Raw genomic sequence first — 20815 nt, 5'->3', positions numbered from 1 at the left:
CCACACAGCTATAGTGGCGAGCTTGAGAAACCCAGGAGCAGGTGGGAAGAGAGCATCCTTTAAGTCTGAGCTGCTCTTTTACGAACATGTTTATTTTCTATCAGATTTGGGTTAACTAGGAGTCTAGTCTGTGGGGCACACACACACACACACACACACACAAAGACAAAACAAAACCAGGGCTTCCCTGGTGGTGCAGGGGTTAAGAATCCGCCTGCCAATGCAGGGGACACGGGTTTGAGCCCTGGTCCGGGAAGATCCCACATGCCGCGGAGCAACTAAGCCCGTGCGCCATGACTACTGAGCCTGTGCTCCAGAGCCCGTGAGCCACAACTACTGAAGCCCATGTGCCTAGAGCCCATGCTCCGCAACAAGAGACGCCACCGCAATGAGAAGCCCGCGCACCACAACTAAGAGTAGCCCCCGCTCGCCGCAACTAGAGAAAGCCCGCACGCAGCAACAAAGACCCAATGCAGCCAAAAATAAATAAAATAAATAAATTAAAAAACAAAACAAAACCACAAGTTCCTAGAATTCTTAAAGAAATCAGGGCGGACTGTGAAACATGAAAATTAGGAAGGACGTTTAAGAGGTATATGTCCCCCCTCCAACGTGCATTTTATTTCAGAAGCTTGCATTCGGGAGGAGGCGGTGCAGCAGCCAGAAGGAAATGTTTGCCTCTCTGATCTGAGTCTAATGAGACGGGGAGAGAGAGAAATGGAACAAAGGAAAAGCACAGAAGTGGGCCAGACACAACCAATCTGTTTTTTTTTAATAAATATATTTATTTTTATTTATTTATTTTTGGCTGTGTTGGGTTTTTGTTGCTGCGCACGGGTTTTCTCTAGTTGCAGCGAGCGGGGGCTACTCTTCATTGTGGTGCATGGGCCTCTCATTGTGGTGGCTTCTCTTGTTGCGGAGCACGGGCTCTAGGCACACGGGCTTCAGTAGTTGTGGCACGTGGGCTCAGTAGTTGTGGCTCGCGGGCTCTAGAGCACAGGCTCAGTAGTTGTGGCACACGGGCTTAGTTGCTCCGTGGCATGTGGGATCTTCCCGGACCAGAGCTCAAACCCGTGTCCCCTGCATTGGCAGGCGGATTCTTAACCACTGCGCCACCAGGGAAGCCCCCAATCTGGTTTTGATAAATTCTGAGAACCCTCAGTGAGGCTGCTCTGGTGGGGAGGACGGAGGGAGGCAGACCCCGAGGCAACCTCAATCAGGATCTTCCGTCACATCACACCATGGTGATAAATGGACCGCCGGATGTCCTAAGAAGCCATTGAGAAGATTCTAGATTCTAGTTTCCACAATTCCCCTCGGCTCTAACTTAGTGCAGCCACATTCAAGACAGGAAAGAACCAAGGGAGATGCTCCCCTCTGCAAACAGGGGCTTTGATGAAGGGGCATAAAATCTCCCAAGGTAACAGCAAGGTCAAGGAGTTTTTGAGACGTGTCTGACTTTCTGTGAAGGATCGAACATTTTAAAAAACTAAACCCTAAATAGCTCATCTTCCAAAAGAACAAGATTTGGAACGGAGGTCTAAGCTATTGTTGCCGGAACCAACAAGGCAGCACCCGAGCTGGGTGCTATCCTTCCGATCCCACCAAGCCGCAGGTGGAGCACGCGGAGAGGTCACGATTAGATGCGCAGAGTCCAGTCCTGAGCGTGGGCTCCTAGCGCCCTCTGCTGGCCACCAGGAAGAGACACACACACACACACACACACACACACACACACACACACACACACACACACACACACACACACACACACACACACACACACACACACACACACACACACACACACACACACACACACACACACACACACACACACCCCCCCCCCCCCCCCCCCCCCCCCCCCACCGTCAGGACTAGATGCGCAGAGTCAAGACAGCAGTCCTGAGCGTAGGCTCGTAGCGCCTTCTGCTGGCCACCAGGAAGACACGCAGACACACACAGACACACCCACACCCCTCCTACTATCACAAGGTGGTTGCTCTGTCCTGTCCTAAACAGAACAGTCCAGAAGAAAAGAGAAGACAAGTCAGAAGTAATCAAGCAAGAGGCACAGAACCACCAGCCGCCTCCACTGGCTTCCTTCCTTGGAAAGCTGCTTGGGACTCTCAGCCTGTATGAGCTGTAGTCGCTAAGTAGCTGCTTCTTTATTCCTGATGCGCTGATGAACGGGGAGAAATCCAAGAAAACACCTTGAAGTGGTTCAGGCCTCTCAGCGAGGCGGTTTCGCAGGCTGAGGATCTGCTCCTCCCCCTCGCCTGCCCCGCCCCTAGTTGAGGCGGAACCCCCGCTCCGGTGGCCCCGGCCCCCAAGAAGGCACCACCTCTCCCCCTGCCCTTGCCCCACCTGGAGAACGCACTCCCACCTTTATTGAAGAACATGGAGGCCATCTGCCCCATCTCCACCCGGTCTGTGATCTCAAAAAGGTTCGGAGATCCGTGCCTCTCTGTGGAGCCAAGAAGAAAGAGGAAGCGTTTTTTTTTTTTTTTTTTCTCATGAGGAAAAGCTCTTAAAGGGGTGCTGAGTTCACTGAATTCTCCAGAATAATGACATCCCAAGGGGTTCAAACTCTTGAGAAAAGTTTTCCTAATGTTTCTTGCTTGAAACATTTTAAAATATCTAGAGGGACTTCCCTGGCGGTCCAGTGGTTAGGACTCCACACTTCCACTGCAGGGGGTGTGGGTTTGATCCCTGGTTGGGGAACTAAGATCCTGCAAGCCATGCGGCACGGCCATAAATAAATAGACTAAATTAAATACGTAAATAAATACATAAATAAGTAAATAAATAAAACGTCTATAGAAAGGGACCCCAGGGATGCTCACTGTGGGGTGAGAGGGAAGGCTGGGATGCTTCGCCCTGGCGCCACTGGAGTGTGTGCGTGTGGGTGTGTGGGTGAGTGTGTGTGAGTGTATGTGTGTTAGTGTCTGAGAGTGTGTGTGAGACTGTGTGTGCACGTGTGTGTGCGTGTGTGAGTGTGGGTGTGTGGGTGAGAGTGTGTGAGAGTGTATGTTAGTGAGAGTGTGTCTGTGAGAGAGTGTGAGACTGTGCACGTGTGTGTGTGTGTGCGTGGTGTGAATATATGCATGTGTATGAGAGTGTAAGTGTGTGTGCGTGTGCATGAGGGCGTGTGTGCGCATGTGTGAGCGTGTGGGTGTGTGGTTGAGTGTGTGTGAGAGTGTATGTGTGTTAGTGTGTCTGTGAGAGTGTGTGAGACTGTGTGTGCACGTGTGTGTGCGTGTGCGAGTGTGGTGTGAATATATGCATGTGTATGAGTGTAAGTGTGTGTGCGTGTGCATGAGGGCATGTGTGCGCGTGTGTGTGTGTGTGCGCACGAGTGTGGTGTGGCTATATGCATGTGTATGAGAGTGTAAGAGTGTGTGTGTGTGTGTGCATGAGGGCGTGTGCACGCGTGTGTGTGAGTGTGTGTGTGCGTTGGGATAGGAGGAAGGACAGAAGTCAGAGACCTGACGTTTCCCTGAGCTTCCAGGGGCCGAGGGGAAGGGACCTCCCCGAGCTGCAGACGCCAGTTAGCAGCGGAGCCAGCCGGGCCGGTGCTCTGCTCTACTGTTCCATGGTGCCTTCCTCGGATCAACCCTCAGGTGGTAAATGCCACAGGGTCTCTGCAGGCAGACCCCCGGGCCCTCTCCACGAGTAAGGGAAACCCTGCAGACCAGAGGGAAGCACGGGCCAGCCCAGAACCCCAAGACTTACGCACAGACAGGATGGGCCGTTTCTCCGCCCGCTCGTAGCTGTCCTGGATGAGGACGTCACTGTCAGAGGCCGTGGAGGAGTCGTCGTCCTCCTCCTCCTCCTAGGAGGGGGTGGGATGGGGAGGATGAGAACAAACAAGGAAAAAGAGGGGGTACACAACTCTACAGCAAGCCCCTGGGACAGCCAATGGAGAGCCTGTTTCCTTTGTAATTTCTTTCTAGAAGGTATCTGATTAGGAAGCTTTCAACACTTCCCTGCTGCCACATTAGAGGGTCAGACACACTGGGAGGGAGAAGCTGTGGCACAAAGGTTCAGAATGACTGAGCCAGCTCAAGGCCGGGGGTAGGAGGGACCAATCAGGGGATGTTAAAAGAGCAGAGACTGCGTTTGGTCTGTAAGCTGACGCGGCTGTGAGCTTCAGCTCCGGGCTGGGGTCCTGGAGCAGCGCCGCGGTCAGGAGCCCTCCAGGCGTCGGGAGGGAGGGGACTGGCCGCTGAGGGCCACCTCTGCGCACACGACTGCCTGGGCGCACTGCCCGGAGCCGAGAGCAGCACACACACCTGATGGGTTTCCATCCTCTTCCAGCGGAGCTGAGCGTTGGCTGCCGCCATGGCCTCCACCACAAAGGTAGTCGTCACAAAACTGCAAGGAAAGGCCACCTGTTAACTGCGAAAGGCAGGGAGGAGTTTGGAGAAGGTACAAAATAAAAGGAAAAGCCATTTAAGACCTGACCCGACCAATAAGCCCAAAGCATTCTGTCTCCTGAGGAAGGGATGACAACTTCTGAGATGGGTCTGACCTGATAAAAAAGCATGTGTGAATACGTGGTGCCTCTCGTGGTCTCCCTGACGTCTGTCTATATTTAGAATGTATTTCCAGTGCACTGCAGAGAAGGGTGTGAAATAGGCTGATGGGAAGGAGAGTGAGTGAGACTGGGGGAGAGGTGCTCCCTTGCCTGGGGGGCAAGGTGGTACTGCTCCCCAGAAGGGGCCTGTCGGGGGGCAGAGGTGGGAGAGATGGGAGGACGGACACCAGGTAATGCTCTAAGCTGGGAAGAGGAGGCTGGTCCACAAGGGGGCCCTCCCAGAGCTTCTGGGAAGGGCAGCAAGCAGCTCTCACCTCTCCTCGCTAGCCAAGCGGTAAACCCCCAGTTACACACACTAATGGACGGAGCACAGGTGTGGATAAAATTGAAAAGGGGGACTTCCCTGATGGCACAGTGGTTAAGAATCCGCCTGCCTGGGGACATGGGTTCGAGCCCTGGTCCGGGAAGATCCCACATGCCGTGGAGCAACTAAGCCCGTGCACCACAACTACTGAGCCTGTGCTCTAGAGCCCATGAGCCACAACTACTGAGCCCACGCGCCTAGAGCCCGTGCTCCACAAAAAGAGAAGCCACTGCAATGAGAAGCCCGCGCACCGCAACGAAGAGTAGCCCCCGCTCACCGCAACTAGAGAAAGCCCGCGTGCAGCAACGAAGACCCAATGCAGCCAAAAATAAAATTAATTAATTAAAAAAAAAAATTGAAAAGGACACTTGGCTCTGGAATCATTCCCTCCTTCTTTATGTGGGGGGGTACCTTTACTTTCCTAATAATTTGGTTAGTATTAAAATACCTGTTACTTCAATATTAGGTATTAAAATAAACTACAATATATTAATGCATAATGTATTTTTTAGAATGTTAATTAATTTATTTGGTTGCGCTGGGTCTTCGTTGCAGCAGGTGGGCTCCTTAGTTGCAGCTCGTGGGCTCCTTAGTTGTGGCAGGCGAACTCTTAGTTGCGGCATGCATGTGGGATCTAGTCCCCTGACCAGGGATCAAACCCGGGTTCCCTGCATTGTGAGTGCGGAGTCTTAACCACCGTGCCACCAGGGAAGTCCCAATAAACAACGTATTAATAAGTTAAAATATACCAATAAAGTAATATATTTAATAAATTAAAACTTATTAATAAATTAAAATATGTTCACATTTTAATTTCCTAATAATCTGGTCCGAATCAAAAGGGAAATTGGGAGGTGGCACCAGACGTTTGCTGAGAAGTCAGGCTAGAGTGAAAAATCGTCTTTACTTAAGGAAACGGGAGAGACACGGATGACAGCGGGAGGGCTCTCGTTAGCAGCCGGTCGTACAGGGGAGGGCCGCTTTCCTGCTGATAAAACCTGAGGAATGACTCCGTCCTTGCTGAAACGACCCAGGGTGGAACATGCACCTCCCTGTTTCTTGAAGCCACCCGGCAGGCTCTGCCGCCAGACTCGACCCCAAGCCCCTGCTTCGGGTGCTGTCACCTGCTGCAGGCTGGCTGCTTGGCCCAGCAGTCAGGTGGCTGGCGGGGGTGACGACACAGAGGCAAACCCACACCCACTCCATCTCGGTACGGGTGGGGCAGCCGTCTCTGAAACTCCCACTCCAGCCGCCACAGTACCTCCTAGAAAGGTTTCTCACTACCTTGCCTAAGTGACCGTTTTAAGGGCTTTAGATTTCCCCTTCTTTTGGGAAGTAAAACTAAAATCAATCTTAAGGCATAAAGAGGCTTCTCCAGGTTGCGCAAAGCCAGCTCACTGATCAGGTCTGAACACAGATGGGTTGAGCGGGGTTTGGGGCGTGGCGGCCCCTAGCTGGGGGCCCCCAATAATCACTTCCCGTTCAGGTGGCTGCCTGCGCTGAAGGTCCTTTGAAGGGGACTGCAGGGTCACAGAAGGACAAGGACTTCTGGGGCTCTCGGTTGCCAGGGCTCGCAGTACGTAATGAGCCAACAGTCCCTCAAGGCTGGCCACAAAACCTCCCAGAAGAAAACGTGGGAAGAAACTGAAAAACATGGGTGTTTTCCCATCCTGTGCAGCCTCCTCTAGGTCTCAACTCACTTCAGCTACTAAATTGTTTCATTCCTCCACTAGTGCCCCCTCCTTCGTCCTTCCAATCTGCTGCCCTCCATGGCCATGGACCACCTACTTCAAACCGTGGCCACCCCAGTCTCCTGAACCCCTCACCTAGCTATACGTTTCCCCTTATCACTCATCACCTAACGTACTCTACACCTGTTATCTTCACTACTAATTGTCCGTCTCCCTGGAGAAGGGAGGTAAGTCTGCGAGGGCAGGGATCTCTGCTCTGTTCACTGGAGCAGAACCCCAAGCACCGAAGAACAGGGCCCGCTGCCGCTTCTCTCAGGGATGGCACCCCTTGGGGGTGGTGCCAGGTGTTCCCTCCCCCTCTTTTTTGCAGCTTTCGGATTCCTACCAGCTTGAGGGGGCTGGCAACGCTGAGCCCTAAATCCCTTCCTAGCCTGGGGCACCTGCCTGTGAGATCCCCGAGGAGTCGTCCGTAGAAGCACCAGCTGGTGGATCCCAGGTGAATCCCACACACCTGCGCAAGGTGCGGGCGCCCCTGAAGGCTGAGGCAGGCGCTGGCCTCCTCTTTGCTGCCGAGGACAAAGCCAGGCGAGATTAACACCTAACTGCGTGCACCTGCGTGTTTATCGCTGACTCTGTGGAACTATCTTAGACAAATTCTAAATTCCAAACTGATTTCCCGTTATCTCCTGAAACATTTGCGAGATTCTCTTCTGTGGTTAGGTGGGACTTTCTCAGGGAACAAACGTCGATGGTAACATTAAGAAAGGGTACAACAGGGGAGGCAAAGCAGCTGGGTAAGAAACACATGAGCACCACGGTGAGACACCCCACAGCCTAGCTGGAGGTCTTCACTTCTCAGTGATTGGGGGAGGACAATCGCTCCATCAGAGCGAGCCCCTGAGACCTCTGGGCCTCCTCTCCTGGCTCCGGGCACCTGTGAGGACTCGCTCACCACAGACGTCTTCCCCCACACTGATGGAGAGAGCTCGGGCTTCCTGGGCAGACTCCCCCAGCTCTGGCCCCAGCCCCCCGGGGGTGGTCTCTTACCTCATGAAGCCCAGGAACACCAGCAGGACCAGGCTGACGAGCCACCCGGCCGTGGCAAAGGCCTTGGGCATGGTGAGCGCGCCAGTGCCCACGATGAGGTTAAACATATACACCAGTCCGACCTGGAAGCAAGAGAGGTGACGTTCGAGCCCAGAAATTAACGAGCCTCACCCCCGAACGGCTCCCAAGGGTGACCCTGGGCAACGGCAAAACCGTGGAGGCCAGGAGGCCAGGAGGCCAGGCCTTCGCCAGGCGAGCAGGTAAGCAGGGAGGGTTCCACCCAGGTTCCAGGGAGGCGGGATCTGCAGCCGGCTGCTGGGAGCCGAACGTGAACACCTGGAAGACTGAAGCCCCGCGTTCCACCAGTCTTTTCAAAATGTCTCTGGTGATGGGTTTGATTCTCCGCTTTGGCCGTCATCAGCCCCATCACCTCCTCCGTGCATATTATTCAGAGCTGTGTCTCAGATGATAGCTCTGTGCTCAACCGGACTGCAGGTTTCCTGAGGACAGGCCATCACGTCTGGGGTGCCCGGCACACGGATCAACCTGTAGTGCTGACCCCCCAAAAAACTCCCACTTTTCCAAGGCCACTGAGCACGTGACCCAATCCTCCTCTCCGCCCATTCTTGCCAATGCCCTTTGGGACGTCGACGTTCATGCTGCTTCCCTTTTCCTGCCCTCTTCCCCGTACTAACTTCAGGGATTAAAAAAAAAAAAAGATAATTCACGTGCCATAAAATTCACCCTTTTAAAGCACACAGCCTTTCAGTATATTCACAAGTTCTGCAACCAGCATCACCATCTAATTCCATTTCATTACCCCACAAAGAACCCCCCTACTCACCGGCAGCCCCTCCCCCTCTCCCCTGGCAACCAACCTCCCAGTGGAATTGCTGGGTCACTGACTTCAGGTTTTAAACTTAACTCACAGCAACTTGACTCTAGCTCAGCTAATTACAATTATTCCCTTCTCAGGCTCTCGATCATGAAATCCCTTTCTCTGACCAGAAGCCCCTGCCGCCTACAACCCTGTGCACTCCCACTGACCCGCCTCTGTCCTCATCATGATGTGCAGTCCCCCCAAACCCTCCCTACCCAGGCCACCACCTCCACGGTGGCCTCACTGACAATCAGCTGGTTGCTCAAAGCTCGCACTGCCCCGAGCTCCCCACACCTTCCCCGTTCTAACTTCTCTGGCTCCCAGCCTCAGAGACGACCCGGCACCCGCTTCCTCGACTCCCTAATAGGAAACTGCTAAAGGCTCCTGGAATTATTAAAAAATTCTAACCATGAGTCCCCTAACAGATGGTCTCTTCATCTGCGGTCCGGCAGCAACAGATTTTCTTTACTCCTCCCTGTGGACTTGCAAGTATTTCCCACGCACGCAAAGGCTCCAGACCTCAATCTCCAAGTCCCAGACCCACGGCTCCCATCTCTCCCAGAGGAAGGCTGCACCTCCAACGCTACGGAGGGGACGGAGACCATCTGACACGCGCTCCCCAAGCCGCGCTCCTTCCGAGCTCAAAAGCCGGTGTCGGCCTCCCCTCTGCCCCCCTCCCCATGTCTGGGGGAGCACGGGTGCTTCCTCTTCCCTGACAGGCTCAGCCCTGCACCTGAGCTGGGCTCGGCTCTTTCTGGAATCCTCTCCTCCTCCTAGCTCTCTTCCCCTCTGACTGCGAACACTCTCGACACCTTTAAAACGTTGCCCTCTCACTTTCCCTCAACCCGACTCCTTGAAGGAGCAACCTATATCCTCTGCCTTCATTTCCAGCTTCCTGTAGTTTGTGGTTTCCACCTCCAGAACTCTTTTGAAACTGCATTCTTAAAAATCACCAATGACCTCCTATTTGCCAAATTCAATGGCTTTCTTAGACTTAATCTTTCTTGCACTTCTGACGTTGGCGGTCTCTTCTTCTCTCTACGTTTCTCTTCCTCAGCAACATCATTCAACCCCAAGGCTTTAACCATCGTGGCGGACTGTATTTCTCTTAGTACAAGCCTTTCTGCAGACCTCAAATCCAACTGCCTGCTGGTCACCTCCACCTGGACACCCCAGCGTGGCCTCAGCTCCCCCCTCCATACCCCAGTGCTAGTGATTTTATTTCTGAAGAGTCTTTTGTGGGTGCCTCTGGCTCCTATTCCATTTACAACTCAAGTGAACCATTTCTGGCCTGGCCTATGACAGTAGGTTCCTAACTGGTCTCCCTGTACTGCACTAAACTGGCCAACTTACAGTCTGCTTTACCACTTGTTTCTGGTCTTTAGAAGACAAACACCAGAAACACCTATCCATCGCTCGTTTTCACCTCCCCTTTCTGAGAAATACACATTTTTCTGTATTTAAATTTTTTTCCAAGACAACCATGTGCTGCATTCTTAATCAGAAACACACAAATTAGGGCCCAATCTCAGACCAGCCTCAGTCAGATCTAAAAAACAAGACGAAACAGAGATAGGGAGCATCGGCTACCATTCTGGGGCCCTTGACAGGGAGGGACAGGATTCCGGGCAGGTGCTGACTGGCCATGTGAGTGCTGGACAAACGGGAGGGCGTCCTGTAGAGAGGAAACAGCTCTGCCCAGAGCCCATGTACACCAGACACAGGGCACCAAGCCCTTGTGCCTCCCACCCAGCCCCTCAACTCCCACCCACCATGAGGGGCCCATTCAAACGCCTGTCCCACCATAAAGCCCTTCCCAGTCTCCCAAACCCATCTTGTTCCCTCTCTCAAAGCAAAGAACACTTCTTACGCCCTAGTTTGGGTTTTTGATGTTGATGTGTTTATCTTTTCCCCACTATTAAATCTGAGGCTTGTTGTGGTCGCAACCTGCATCTCATTTCTCTCTGCATTTCTCAGGGTGCCTGGCACATGGCCTCAAGATGGGGGTCCTCAACGGCTCTGGCTCAGGTCCTCTCTGCCGTGAACCCTCTCTGCCTGAACCTTCGTCCCCTTTTAAACATCACGGTCTCACTCTGATCCCCCAGGCAGATCCCAGAAGGATTAAGACAAGTTTGAATTGTCTTCCTCTAGCTCCTGATTGGATCACAAAACCATGATGTGGTTCCCCTGCCAGGAGTCTTGGCCCAGGGTGATGTTATGAGAATAAACGTGAGGGTGACAGCTGGCCTTCTGAATTGACCTTTCACAAATGGGAACGTCTACAAACTAACTTTGACTTTTGCTGGGTTTAACTTCAATCACCGGCACTCTGAGGCGAGTACATCCAGGTGTGGGCTCGTTTGCTCACTTACTCAACAGCTACCGAGAGCCTTCCATGGTCCTGGCCCTGTGCTCAGAGCCCAGAGAATGACAGCGAGCAAGACGGACAGGAGGACACAGACAAGAAAACAAACGATGATTACCGCCTCGGAGAAGCGTTCTGAAGGAAAGAAGGGATTCCATGACAAAGAATAGTGGGTCAGCACTTCAAGTAGAGGATGGCCTCGTGGTGACATTCAAGCCGGGACCTGAAGGCCGAGCAGGAGCCACCCAGGCAAAGGGCCATGGAAGACACTGGCAGGTAGGAAGGCCTAAGGTGGGAGAGGGGGAGGGATGTCCCAGGAACTCTGAGGCCAGCGTGGCTGCAGGCAGACTCCCGGGCCCTGGTGCACGGGACAGGGAGTTCGACGTCACAGGCAGGGTTGTAAGCAGGACGCTAAGAGACCAGGCCCTGGTCAATGACCTAACGTCTGATCTCCCGGCAGCTTTGTCCGCTGCGTATCGCTTTTATAAGCTGTAACACTCTGAAGGGCAGAACCTTATTTCTTTATGGAAAACAGCCCTGGTGATGGGCTCGTGACAGAAGTTAAGAGAAAGCAAAGAGGCCTAAGAAAGTGATGGTTCTCAGCCAAAAGTTTTATGGGGATGGGACTTCCCTGGCGGTTCAGTGGTTAGGACTCTGTGCTTTCACTGCAGGGGGCATGGGTTCGATCCCTGGTCGGGGAACTAAGTTCCTGCAAGCCGCGAGGCGCGGCCAAAAAAAAAAAAAAAGTTTTATGGGAAAATTAAGTAGTACAAGAAGCATTTGTGAATTCAGGGATGCCTGAAGGTCTTGGGATGGAAAAGTCAAGGATCTATTGTCAAGCAGGGTTTCTCAGCCTGAGTGCTGCTGACATTCGGGGCCAGATCACTCTTTGCTGTGGGCCTGTTCTGTGGATTGTAGGATGTTTACCAGCATCCCTGGCCTGTACCCACTAGATTCCTGTACCCCTGACCTTGCCCTTGTGTTGTGACGGTTACAGCGTCTCCAGACATTGCCAAATGTCCCCTGGGAGGCAAGACTGCCACCAGCTGAGAACCACTGCTGATAAAGACGCAGTGAAATAAACACACTCCCAATGGAAACTTCAAATAAACCTCAGTGAAAAAGACCCTTTACGAACTTGACAAGGAAGTTAATTAGGGACCAACTATTGGCAGTTAGGAGCAGAAATGAGTGATCACATTTGTCTTGGGTTGTTGCTATTTTTTAGTTCTGAGGCAAGCACTCCAGGCCTGGTGGTGCTGCGGGGAATCCCGTAGGGAAACGTATGCCTTCTCCACCTTCCTGGCCAGAGTTAAACCCTCCTTGCTTTCAGTAACGGGGATCAGTAGGGACCACTCCCAAGGAGCAGAGCACGACGCAGGAAGCAAACCTGAGCTGAGCCGCAGGCCGGGTGGAAGGCAGCTGTGAAGCAGGAGGAAACGGGGTAGTGAATTGCTCTTCTGCTTGTTAGGTGACAGCTCTGTGGGGACAGCCTCCAGGGAGGCATGACCAAAAGCGGTGAAACAGAGCCCTGCTGTGGTCTCAATAAAGAAGGCTATGCAAACCGAGCTTCCTCCTGTTCTGGACTCTTCCTCCGTGGCTGAAGCGGAGAAGGCGCAGTGCCTGTCCCTTGGGGCGGCTGACCCGCTCCCCTGTGCTCGAGGGGGTCCAGTGCAGCGTTCCCGTGGCCTCACCCACAGGTGTGCATGAGGCAGGGGTCACGGGCATCTTTCAACAGCTTCCCCAACGACAGTTGTCAAAGGAAACAGAAGGTGGCAGAGATGCGGAAGCAACAACTAGGGTTTCAGGCCGGGAGACAAGCCCTCTTTCCTTCGAAAGCACCCGCGTCGATCTTCCACGAGACTGGCCGGTGGAAGGCAGCCTCAGAAGTTATCCTTATATAGGCAGTGACCCCCTTCTTCCTCTATTTTGATCACACGATCCCTTCAGTGCTGAGCCCCTCGTGGTCCCCATAAATGGGGAAACAGACACGCCTGTTCTGAGATCACTTATGGGGGGGATGCATGGGCCTAAACCATGCTCCTGCGTCCAGCACTACCCTTGAGAGGGTTTGTCATCTGAGTCCCCTGCGAGGCTCGTCTGCCCATTACACACAGTTTATGCAGAAGAATGCAGGCTAAGGCAAACATCCCTGACACCCAGGAGGGGCAAGAACTCACAACAGGGTACCGCAGAGGCAGGGAGAGGCTTGGTGCTGGGAATGACCGGGTTATGGGCTGATGCAATGCTCAGGGTCATGGTCTCCCAAGGCAGGCAGAGCAGCTTCCGCCCACATCGTGCTGAGCAGCAGCTGCGGTAAAGTCCATTCCGCAGCCTCTCTGGGCTCAGGGGGTGGTGCACCTCACACCCTTCTCCTGGTCTCACAGGGGATCGAGAACCATTCTCGCAGGATGGCAGAGTTAAGGAAACCTCAGGCAGAAGGTGTGTTCTCGGCTCAAACCGAGACCACTAATCCCGGTTAACGCCACCTCATCCTCAGCACCATCCACCTTCCCCCTGCCTCTCGCTTCACCAGCGGGACAAGAGAATACGAGCAGTTGTTTACGGCCAGTGCCCAGAGTCGGCCCTTGAACACATGCCTCAAACAAAACCGAACACATAGAAAACAGAGGAAAAAATTTAAAAAAAGCAGAACCCACTGAGGCTTTTAGGTCTCACTGCCCCATTTCCTGTGGGCACATGCTGACATGTGAAATGATTACTGAACAGCTGGAGGCACAAGAAAAGTGGGCACATCAAAGGTTTTCCTTCCCAACACTCAGCTACAGAAATAACTCATTTCCTCGCCTCTAAGCTTACAGATGTTGTAAGATGACGCAGGAACCGCGGTGACTTTCACAGACAGTGTGGACATGTCACTGCTGATACCAAGAGGAGGCTGTGAGCTGTTACGCAATTCCACTGATGAGAGGGGCGTGACCTGATTCATTCCAAGGCTCAGGAAAGACTTCCCCGGACTTCCCTGGTGGCGCAGTGGTTAAGAATCCGCCTGCCAATGCAGGGGACACGGGTTCGAGCCCTGATCCGGGAGGATCCCACATGCCGCGAGGCAACTAAGCCCGTGCGCCACAACTACTGAGCCTGCACTCTAGCGCCCGCGAGCCACAACTACTGAAGCCCACGCGCCTGGAGCCCGTGCACCGCAACGAGGAGTAGCCCCCACTCGCCGCAACTAGAGAAAGCCTGCGCACAGCAACGAAGACCTGTGCAGCCAAAAATAAATAAATTTATTAAAAAAAAAAAAAAAAAGAAAGACTTCCCTGATAAATTACTGAGGTGAAGGAGGCTCCCTTGGAGCCACACACAAATGGCACAGACCCAGCAGGAGGACCCTAGTGTGAGGGTTTTTGCCAGCTGTTCTCAGAGGTGCTTCCTCATGCATCACACCCCAGCTCTAGAGTCTATGAAGCTGGCAGAAACAGAGCATGGATCCCCAGGCAAGTGCAGAGCAGGGCAGCTGTTGAAGGTAGGTACTTTCTAGAAAGAGGACTCTTGCTACTTAAGGCAGTGCTGCCTTTCTCTGGGATACTTGGTAGCAACATGAATCAATCATTTGATTATTCCAATCCTCCAGCTACTCATCCAAGCAAGAGGATTCCGTGATGTAAACATGACCAATCTCATATTACACAAAGAAGATAAACCGAGTGTACATGTGAGGGGTGGGGGTAAAGCAGACCCAAGACAGTGAGAAATCAACCATTCTAGTTGTGCTAGTTACAGACTCCACCCAACGGCAACTGGAGGTCTCTGTATGCTTTCTCCACCTCTTACACCATCCAAGACTATAAAAGTTGTGCAACTTAAAATTCAGCTGAGAACCGAAGTGGTTTCAAACTGCTGAGGGGAGCAGAACCCAGAGTCAACAGCCGACAGCCTTCATCCATCTGAACTGGCCTCAGTTTGCAAGTGCTAGCAGCCCTGAGACAAAAATAACGAGCGAGCAAGTCCGTTTTCCTTTCTTGACCACTCTCTGATCAACATGTGAAGAGTGAACAAACCTGACTCTCATCATACATTCACCGTGGCTGCTGCTGAATGGGGTTCCCAGACGGCGGCTATGAAAGCCGCTGGACTCAACAAGTCCAGTCCACAGGAAGCAGTGTGCTTCTCCAGAAGCCAAGGGCACTGATGTGGGCAGAACAGCTCCAAAAGTAAAACTCACATAGGGAGAATAGAGCTCCCCGGTCTCCGTGATTTCACCCGCCATTTCCAAAAGACAGGAAGGGTCTGTCGGCTGTCAAGGTTCCTTCCGTGCCGGGGCGGCGGCGGCTGCGGCTCCCTAGGAAAAAGAACAGACTTCAGCTTTCTGATGGACCTAGACGCGGGCGGAGGGATGTCTACAGAGCCACCCCCTCCCTGCCCTTTAACCACAGACACTTATGGCCTTATCTGTCAAAAGAGAGCCCGGAGGGAAGGACCTCCCTGTATGATGACACCTGGGTGGTTTCTTCTAACTTTTTCCTGTCTGTGCAGGGCATGTATTCATTGCCGCTCAGACTCCAAGTGATTTAAGGGGCCTCAGACGCCACTAAGAGTCACCACCACAAGGGTCCCCTTTACACACTCTGGTTATCCCCCATTTAATGCCAGGAACAGCGAGCTCACTACCACACAGGGAAGCCAAGTAACTGTCTGCCTCCTCCGCCTAGAGCAAGGGGCTGGGGGCTTTCCTAGGTCGCCCCCCAACCCAACTCCTTGCCCCAGAGCCTCTCCTTTTTAACGGGGCCTCCACGTCTCCCAACCTGCCTTAGGGCTCTCCACCCTCCAGCCTCCCCCTCTTCCCAAGAGGCCCTCTCCGAGCCTCTCCCCCATTTCTTCCCCCCTCCTGGAGGAGCCCCGAGTCTGGCACCACCCCATTCCATCCCACCCTCCCGCTCCGACACCTACAGCGAAGCTTGCTCCCGCTGCCGCGGCCGCTGTCTCCGACCCGGGGTTGCTGCCGGCGCCAGCCGTCCCGCACCAGCGCCGGCAGCACGCATGCGCCCGCGCCGGGAGCCCACCTACTTTGTGCGCGCCTTGGGCGGGGCGCACGGCGCTGATTGGGCGCCTCGCGGAGGCGGGACCGGGATTGGGCCCCGGCGGCTGCCGTCTGCGTGGCGGAAGTGGGCGGGGTGCGCTCCCACGCGCATGCGGGAGGGGGGGCCGCCGGCCAGGTGGGAAAGCGGGGCTGGTTGGAAGGGGTGGATCGCACCTGCTGGGGACCCGTTCGTCGGCGAAGAGTGGGTGTGAACTTGGCCGTGCCGGGATCCCAGTGGTTGTGGGGGTTCGAGAAGAGTAGCCTGTAACTCCTCACAAAGAGGAGGGGATTGAGGCCTTAAGCCTGCCTCACCCAAGAGTGGCCAGGGAGGCCCCGATGGCTTGGGGGGCAGGAAGAGGGAGGGTCCGAGCCCAGTGGGGTGGTCGCTGGGAAAAGGGATTGGAAATAGGTTTAAGACAGGGCTGAGAAGTAACCGTGGGGCGGAGTCTCAGAACTGGGGCGAGTGATGGGAGTTCTGGTGATGAGTCTTGGTGCTTGAGTGTGGGGCATCGAGGTTCCGGGTGATGGGGCTGAAGGGACTGGCAGAAAAGGCAGCCCATATTTGGCCCCTTGAGATGCGAGCCCAGGATTGTTTAATCATCTTTCACCAGCCGGGTTCCCTTTCTTGCAAAGGGTTTAAAGTCCGTGTTCTCTGAAGTGTTTGGAAAGAAAGAAGGACAGAGGCTCTTCTGACAACTTAGCCCCGGGAGGCATTTAGGGAACTGAGAGCCGGGGCTCCCACCCTAAGTGGGAGGAAACGCAGGTGCTGAAATCTTTGCCCTCCTACCCGCAGGCTGCTACCATGAGGTTAAATCAGAACATCTTGCTGCTGGGAAAGAAGGTGGTGCTGGTACCCTACACCCCAGAGCATGTGCCTAGGTAACCATTCCCCTGACATGGGGTGCAAGCTAGCTCTCCAAGGTGCAGCGAGGAGGGTGAGCCTGTCTTAACCCAAATCTCAGAGGCTGTTTTTTCTGAGAAGGAGAAACATTGGTGTGAGAAGTAATTGCATACAGGAAAAAGTGAAAACTGAAACAGAGGGCTATGACCTCCCTGGAAGAAGTCATCCATCCCCCTGTTTCTCCCTTCCATCCCCTCAGCTTCCTTTTTGGCCTTTCAGCCAGGAATTCTTTTATGTAAACTATATGTGTGCAAGAAAAAAAAGATATTGTCTTCTATTTATAAATGAGTACCATTCCTCTGGTGCCAGTAAATAGGCTCAGTTCTTGGAAACTAAATGTTAGCTTGTCATAAAACTGAGCAGGTGGGTTGTTGTGAGGTCTACTGCTTGGAAAGGCCAGGACTGAGTCGCAGGGTGGGACTGTTGTGGGCCAGGTGACGAATGCCTGGTAGACAGGGATGCTGGTGCTGTAGGCGTGTATTCTCTACTTGTAGTTTTCCTTTTGGGGGTTCCTGGTGCCTGGCCTTTGTGGAGATCTGTCCAGCCTTCTTTGCTGAGTTTGGCTTGCCATATTTCCCCTTGGGAATTTGAGGAATGTTTAGCTTCAGACTGCTCCCCCGCACTGACCCCTGAGATAGGAGAGGAGGCTGGATGGATAGAACTGCCTCCTGCTGTTCTCTTTAGGACTAGCCTGCCTCTAGTTCTTGGGCCTGTGGCCTTCTGCCATAGGAGCCATTATAACCCTTTCTTGGGGTTCTTCTCTAGCCCTCTGTTAGCCCTGGGGCGTTCTCCTCTCAACCATCCATTTCTTCATCTCATAAAGTGTCAGACTTAGGCTTCTGAATTTGTCCTGCCTGCCAAAGGCCGACCCTCCGTCCCTGCAGGTACCACGAGTGGATGAAATCAGAGGAGCTGCGGCGTTTGACAGCCTCCGAGCCGCTGACCCTGGAGCAGGAGTATGTGATGCAACACAGCTGGCGGGAAGATGCGGACAGTGAGAAGCGGAGGCCCCGGGCTGTGCCGGTCATGGGAGGGCTGATTCCAGAGGCCTTCCCGGGTCCCCACCCTTTCCTGTTCCCAGCTGTAGCCCCGCTGGGGCCACAGAAAGTTTGCAAAAAACACTTCGTGAAAAGCTTGGGAGGTGCCTGAAGCCCTCAGGCTGTGATGCCCCCTGAAGCAAGTCCCTGTGGCTGACGCTTCTGTCCTCTTCTCCACTCACTGCACCAGGCGTGAAGGGATTTAGAGAAAGGAAAGCATTTGGGGCTCTGGCTGTAAATCGAGGCCCTGCCCTTTGTGCCCCTTGCTGCAAGCCCCGTGTGGTTCGTGCTTTCTGAGAATACAGTTGCTGTTTGCAGAAGGCCGTTGTTTCCTGCATGAGGCCGATTGAGGCTTTGTAGTCCGCTGAAGGAAGTGCTGGCTCCCTTTTTCTGCCAGACTCAGAGACAGTGGTAGTTCTTTGCAGTTCTCTGGCTCGGGTAGGAAGACTGGCCTCCCTGCACTCCTTTGGGGAGTGTAGGTGATAATCCCGTCGCCTCCTTCCTCAGAGTGTACCTTCATCGTGCTGGATGCAGAGAAGTGGCGGGCCCAGCCAAGCACCAGCGAAGAAAGCTGCATGGCGGGAGATGTGAACCTCTTCCTCACGGATCTAGGGGACCCCTCCTTGGGGGAGATTGAGGTCATGATTGCAGGTTTGTTCCACCTGGCCCTGCCCTCCATCCCTCTGGTCCTCAGATCCGCTGAACCTGAAGCCACCGAGGCTGTGTAGGGCACTCAGAGAGCTCCATGGGCAGCTCCGGCCTTGGTGAGCCTAGCACCTGGCTGGGCAGACTGTCACTTGGCACCCTGTTAGCCTTGTGGCTCACCCCTGGTAGTTCATTTTATTCCCTTCTCATGCTTAGGTGTGAACTTAACCTTTGGTTTTAGGGTCTTCAAACTGCAGTCTGCCCCATCCTTGGGGTGCACTGGGGACGCTCCAAAAATAAACGATCTTCCCTGGAGCATCTCCCCATGCCGTGGGAGGAGCCCCTCCAGTTTCTGTGTCCATCAGGGTCCTCAGCCTCTTTCTAAGGGGCCTTGGGACTGTCCTCGTGGGGCAGCACACTGAGCCGAAGGGGTCAGTTTTGGGGTCAGGTTGCTGGGTGCCTCTAAGCTGTGCGACCCCGGGTGAGTCATTTAACTTCTCTGGGCCTCTGTCTCCTCATCTGCAGAATGGTACCCATATTTGCGAACTTCCTAGGGTTGTGAGGATGACATGAGCCGGGCACGCACTGCCAGTGACTGTTGTCATTCCTCCTAGAGCCCAGCTGCAGGGGCCAGGGCTTGGGCACCGAGGCCGTCCTCATGATGATGTCTTATGGTAAGGAAGGCCGAGCAGGCCATGCTGGGGAGAAGTGGCCAGGCCCCAGGAGAAGGCGAGGGCGTGTTGGGAGGGAGCCTTCAGGCCTGAGGGTGGGAGCCGGTGACAGGCGTTTCCATCGCAGGCTGGGACAGGAGGGGCCGAGGGTGCCGGGGAGGTGGGGGAGAGCTTCGTCCTGCAGCTTACCCCTCTCTAATCTCTTCTGGGAGGAGTGACCAAGCTAGGTGTGACCAAGTTTGAGGCTAAAATTGGGCAAGGAAATGAACCGAGCATCCGGATGTTCCGAAAGCTTCACTTTGAGCAGGTGAGGATGGTGCCAGCGAGAGGGTGAGGCCTGGGTCTGGGCGGGCCAAGTGCTGCTAGGACTTGGGCCTGTAACTTAGCCGGCCCTGCTCTGTCTGGATCACGTAGGTGGCTGTGAGCAGTGTCTTCCAGGAGGTGACGCTCAGACTGACGATGAGTGAGCCGGAGCGGCAGTGGCTTCTCGAGCAGACCAGCCACGTGGAAGAGAAGCCCTACAGAGCTGGGGCGTCGGAGCCCCGCTGACAGCCGGCCTTGTGGACCAGCCACCCTGTGTGGATGGGGGTGTGAGACCAGAGCCCTGCAGCAGGCAAACAGAGGGGGCCTGTGGGGCAGAGTGCTCTGGCCTTGCTCCAGCCTGGGTCTCTCCTCTTGGGGCCCTTCAGACTCCGGGCTGGACTTGCCTTGGCCTCCCTCTGGCTGGCCTTGTGGCTGAGCCACTCCAGGGCCAGCCCCTCCTCCTGGCCAGACCCGGACTCAGACTCTTGGAGTCTGGAGCGGACGGCATGAATCCATGGGAAGAGGCAGGGTGGAGGTGCAGCTGGGGACGAGGGGGCGCCTGGTGAATGGGCAGGACCTCCCTTTCCCCTGGAGGGCCAGAGGGGCCGCCGAGGCTCTGGCCAGGAGTAAAGCGCACTGCACACAGCTTGCCCTGTTCTCTCATTGGGCCCGTGTGGAGCTGAGCTGCCAGGAGGGCCAGCCTGCGGCATCTGGTCCGCCATCGTAGGGACAGGGGAGGGGTAGCTCGGTCCTCTGTCATCCAGCAGAAGCAGGCGGGTGTGACCCCGGGAGGTCTGGAAATGATTGAGTTCGGCCCTGAAGGACAGACAGGTGGCTTGGAAAGTGGGCAAGTGTCCTTGCTCCTTTCTCTTTGGAGCCAGTTTCGAGGGTGGAGTAAGTTAGTTTTGCATGCAGCTCCATGTGGCTGGAGTACCCCCCCTGCTGATGAAGCTTTGGGCCTCCTGCTCAGTTGCAGGGTCTTCCGAAGGAAGCGGAGGCCACTGAGCGGCGTCCTCCTGAGGGCACCTGCGTCCTCGCTCTCCACGCCTCATCCCTCCGCCTCTGGGAGCAGCTGCACCTGGGAAGGCCACTGGGGGGTGCCAGAGGCACAGGTTCGGATGATTAAGCTGCTTGGCAACCGGGGCTTAACAGGCAGAGCCGGGCCAGGTCTCCCCACCTCAGAGCGAGGGGGGACACCCTTTGACTTCTAACCCCGTCTCATGCCCTGTCGTAATCTGGGGTGGCCATCAAGAAAAGTCAGGCATGTTTCAAAACACAACTGGAGAAGAGACTCTTGAGGGCACCTAGGACGTTTTCAAAGGGAGGAAAT

At 54.5% G+C, this 20815-nt stretch overlaps 2 protein-coding genes across 5 annotated transcripts in view; one reads left to right on the top strand and one right to left on the bottom strand.

Annotated features, from left to right (window-relative positions):
* Nucleotides 1-15886, bottom strand: part of TMEM104 (transmembrane protein 104) — a 59463-nt gene extending 43577 nt beyond the window's left edge. For 2 of the 3 annotated variants that reach the window (XM_068530940.1, XM_068530941.1), the window contains exons 1-6: nt 15799-15886; nt 15074-15190; nt 7643-7764; nt 4296-4377; nt 3736-3835; nt 2387-2467 (exon numbers count right to left, since the gene is read on the bottom strand). In XM_068530940.1, the coding sequence (XP_068387041.1) occupies nt 2387-2467; nt 3736-3835; nt 4296-4377; nt 7643-7764; nt 15074-15118 (430 nt within the window). In that variant the 5' untranslated portion in view covers nt 15119-15190; nt 15799-15886. Of the gene's footprint in view, nt 1-2386; nt 2468-3735; nt 3836-4295; nt 4402-7642; nt 7765-15073; nt 15191-15798 lie in introns of those variants that run through there. The other variant, XM_068530942.1, reaches the window with a different exon arrangement.
* A 166-nt stretch (nt 15887-16052) lies between these two features.
* NAT9 (N-acetyltransferase 9) lies at nt 16053-20129 on the top strand. Of its 2 annotated transcripts, XM_068530550.1 has the most exons (7): nt 16053-16130; nt 16722-16807; nt 17714-17823; nt 18374-18517; nt 19126-19185; nt 19395-19489; nt 19597-20129. In XM_068530550.1, the coding sequence occupies exons 2-7, from the start codon at nt 16731-16733 to the stop codon at nt 19729-19731; spliced, it is 621 nt and encodes a 206-aa protein (XP_068386651.1). In that variant the 5' UTR covers nt 16053-16130; nt 16722-16730; the 3' UTR covers nt 19732-20129. The 2 variants fall into 2 exon arrangements, with proteins under 2 accessions (XP_068386651.1, XP_068386652.1); XM_068530551.1 differs by lacking the exon at nt 16722-16807 and having other exon boundaries at nt 16068-16130.
* The last annotated feature ends 686 nt before the right edge of the window (nt 20130-20815 follow it).

The sequence above is a fragment of the Eschrichtius robustus genome, chromosome 20, assembly GCF_028021215.1.
Source record: "Eschrichtius robustus isolate mEscRob2 chromosome 20, mEscRob2.pri, whole genome shotgun sequence".
Taxonomy (NCBI): domain Eukaryota; kingdom Metazoa; phylum Chordata; class Mammalia; order Artiodactyla; family Eschrichtiidae; genus Eschrichtius; species Eschrichtius robustus.
Note: the sequence above shows the minus strand (reverse complement) of the source record. Positions and strands in the feature narration are given on the sequence as shown.

Excerpts from the sequence above, each read along its gene's own strand:
- NAT9 (XM_068530550.1), top strand. The coding sequence starts at position 16,731 with ATGAGGTTAAATCAGAACATCTTGCTGCTGGGAAAGAAGGTGGTGCTG. Across the intron at positions 16,808-17,713 it reads ACCCCAGAGCATGTGCCTAG|GTACCACGAGTGGATGAAAT; the intron begins GTAACCATTCCC and ends CCGTCCCTGCAG. Across the intron at positions 19,490-19,596 it reads GAAAGCTTCACTTTGAGCAG|GTGGCTGTGAGCAGTGTCTT; the intron begins GTGAGGATGGTG and ends TGGATCACGTAG.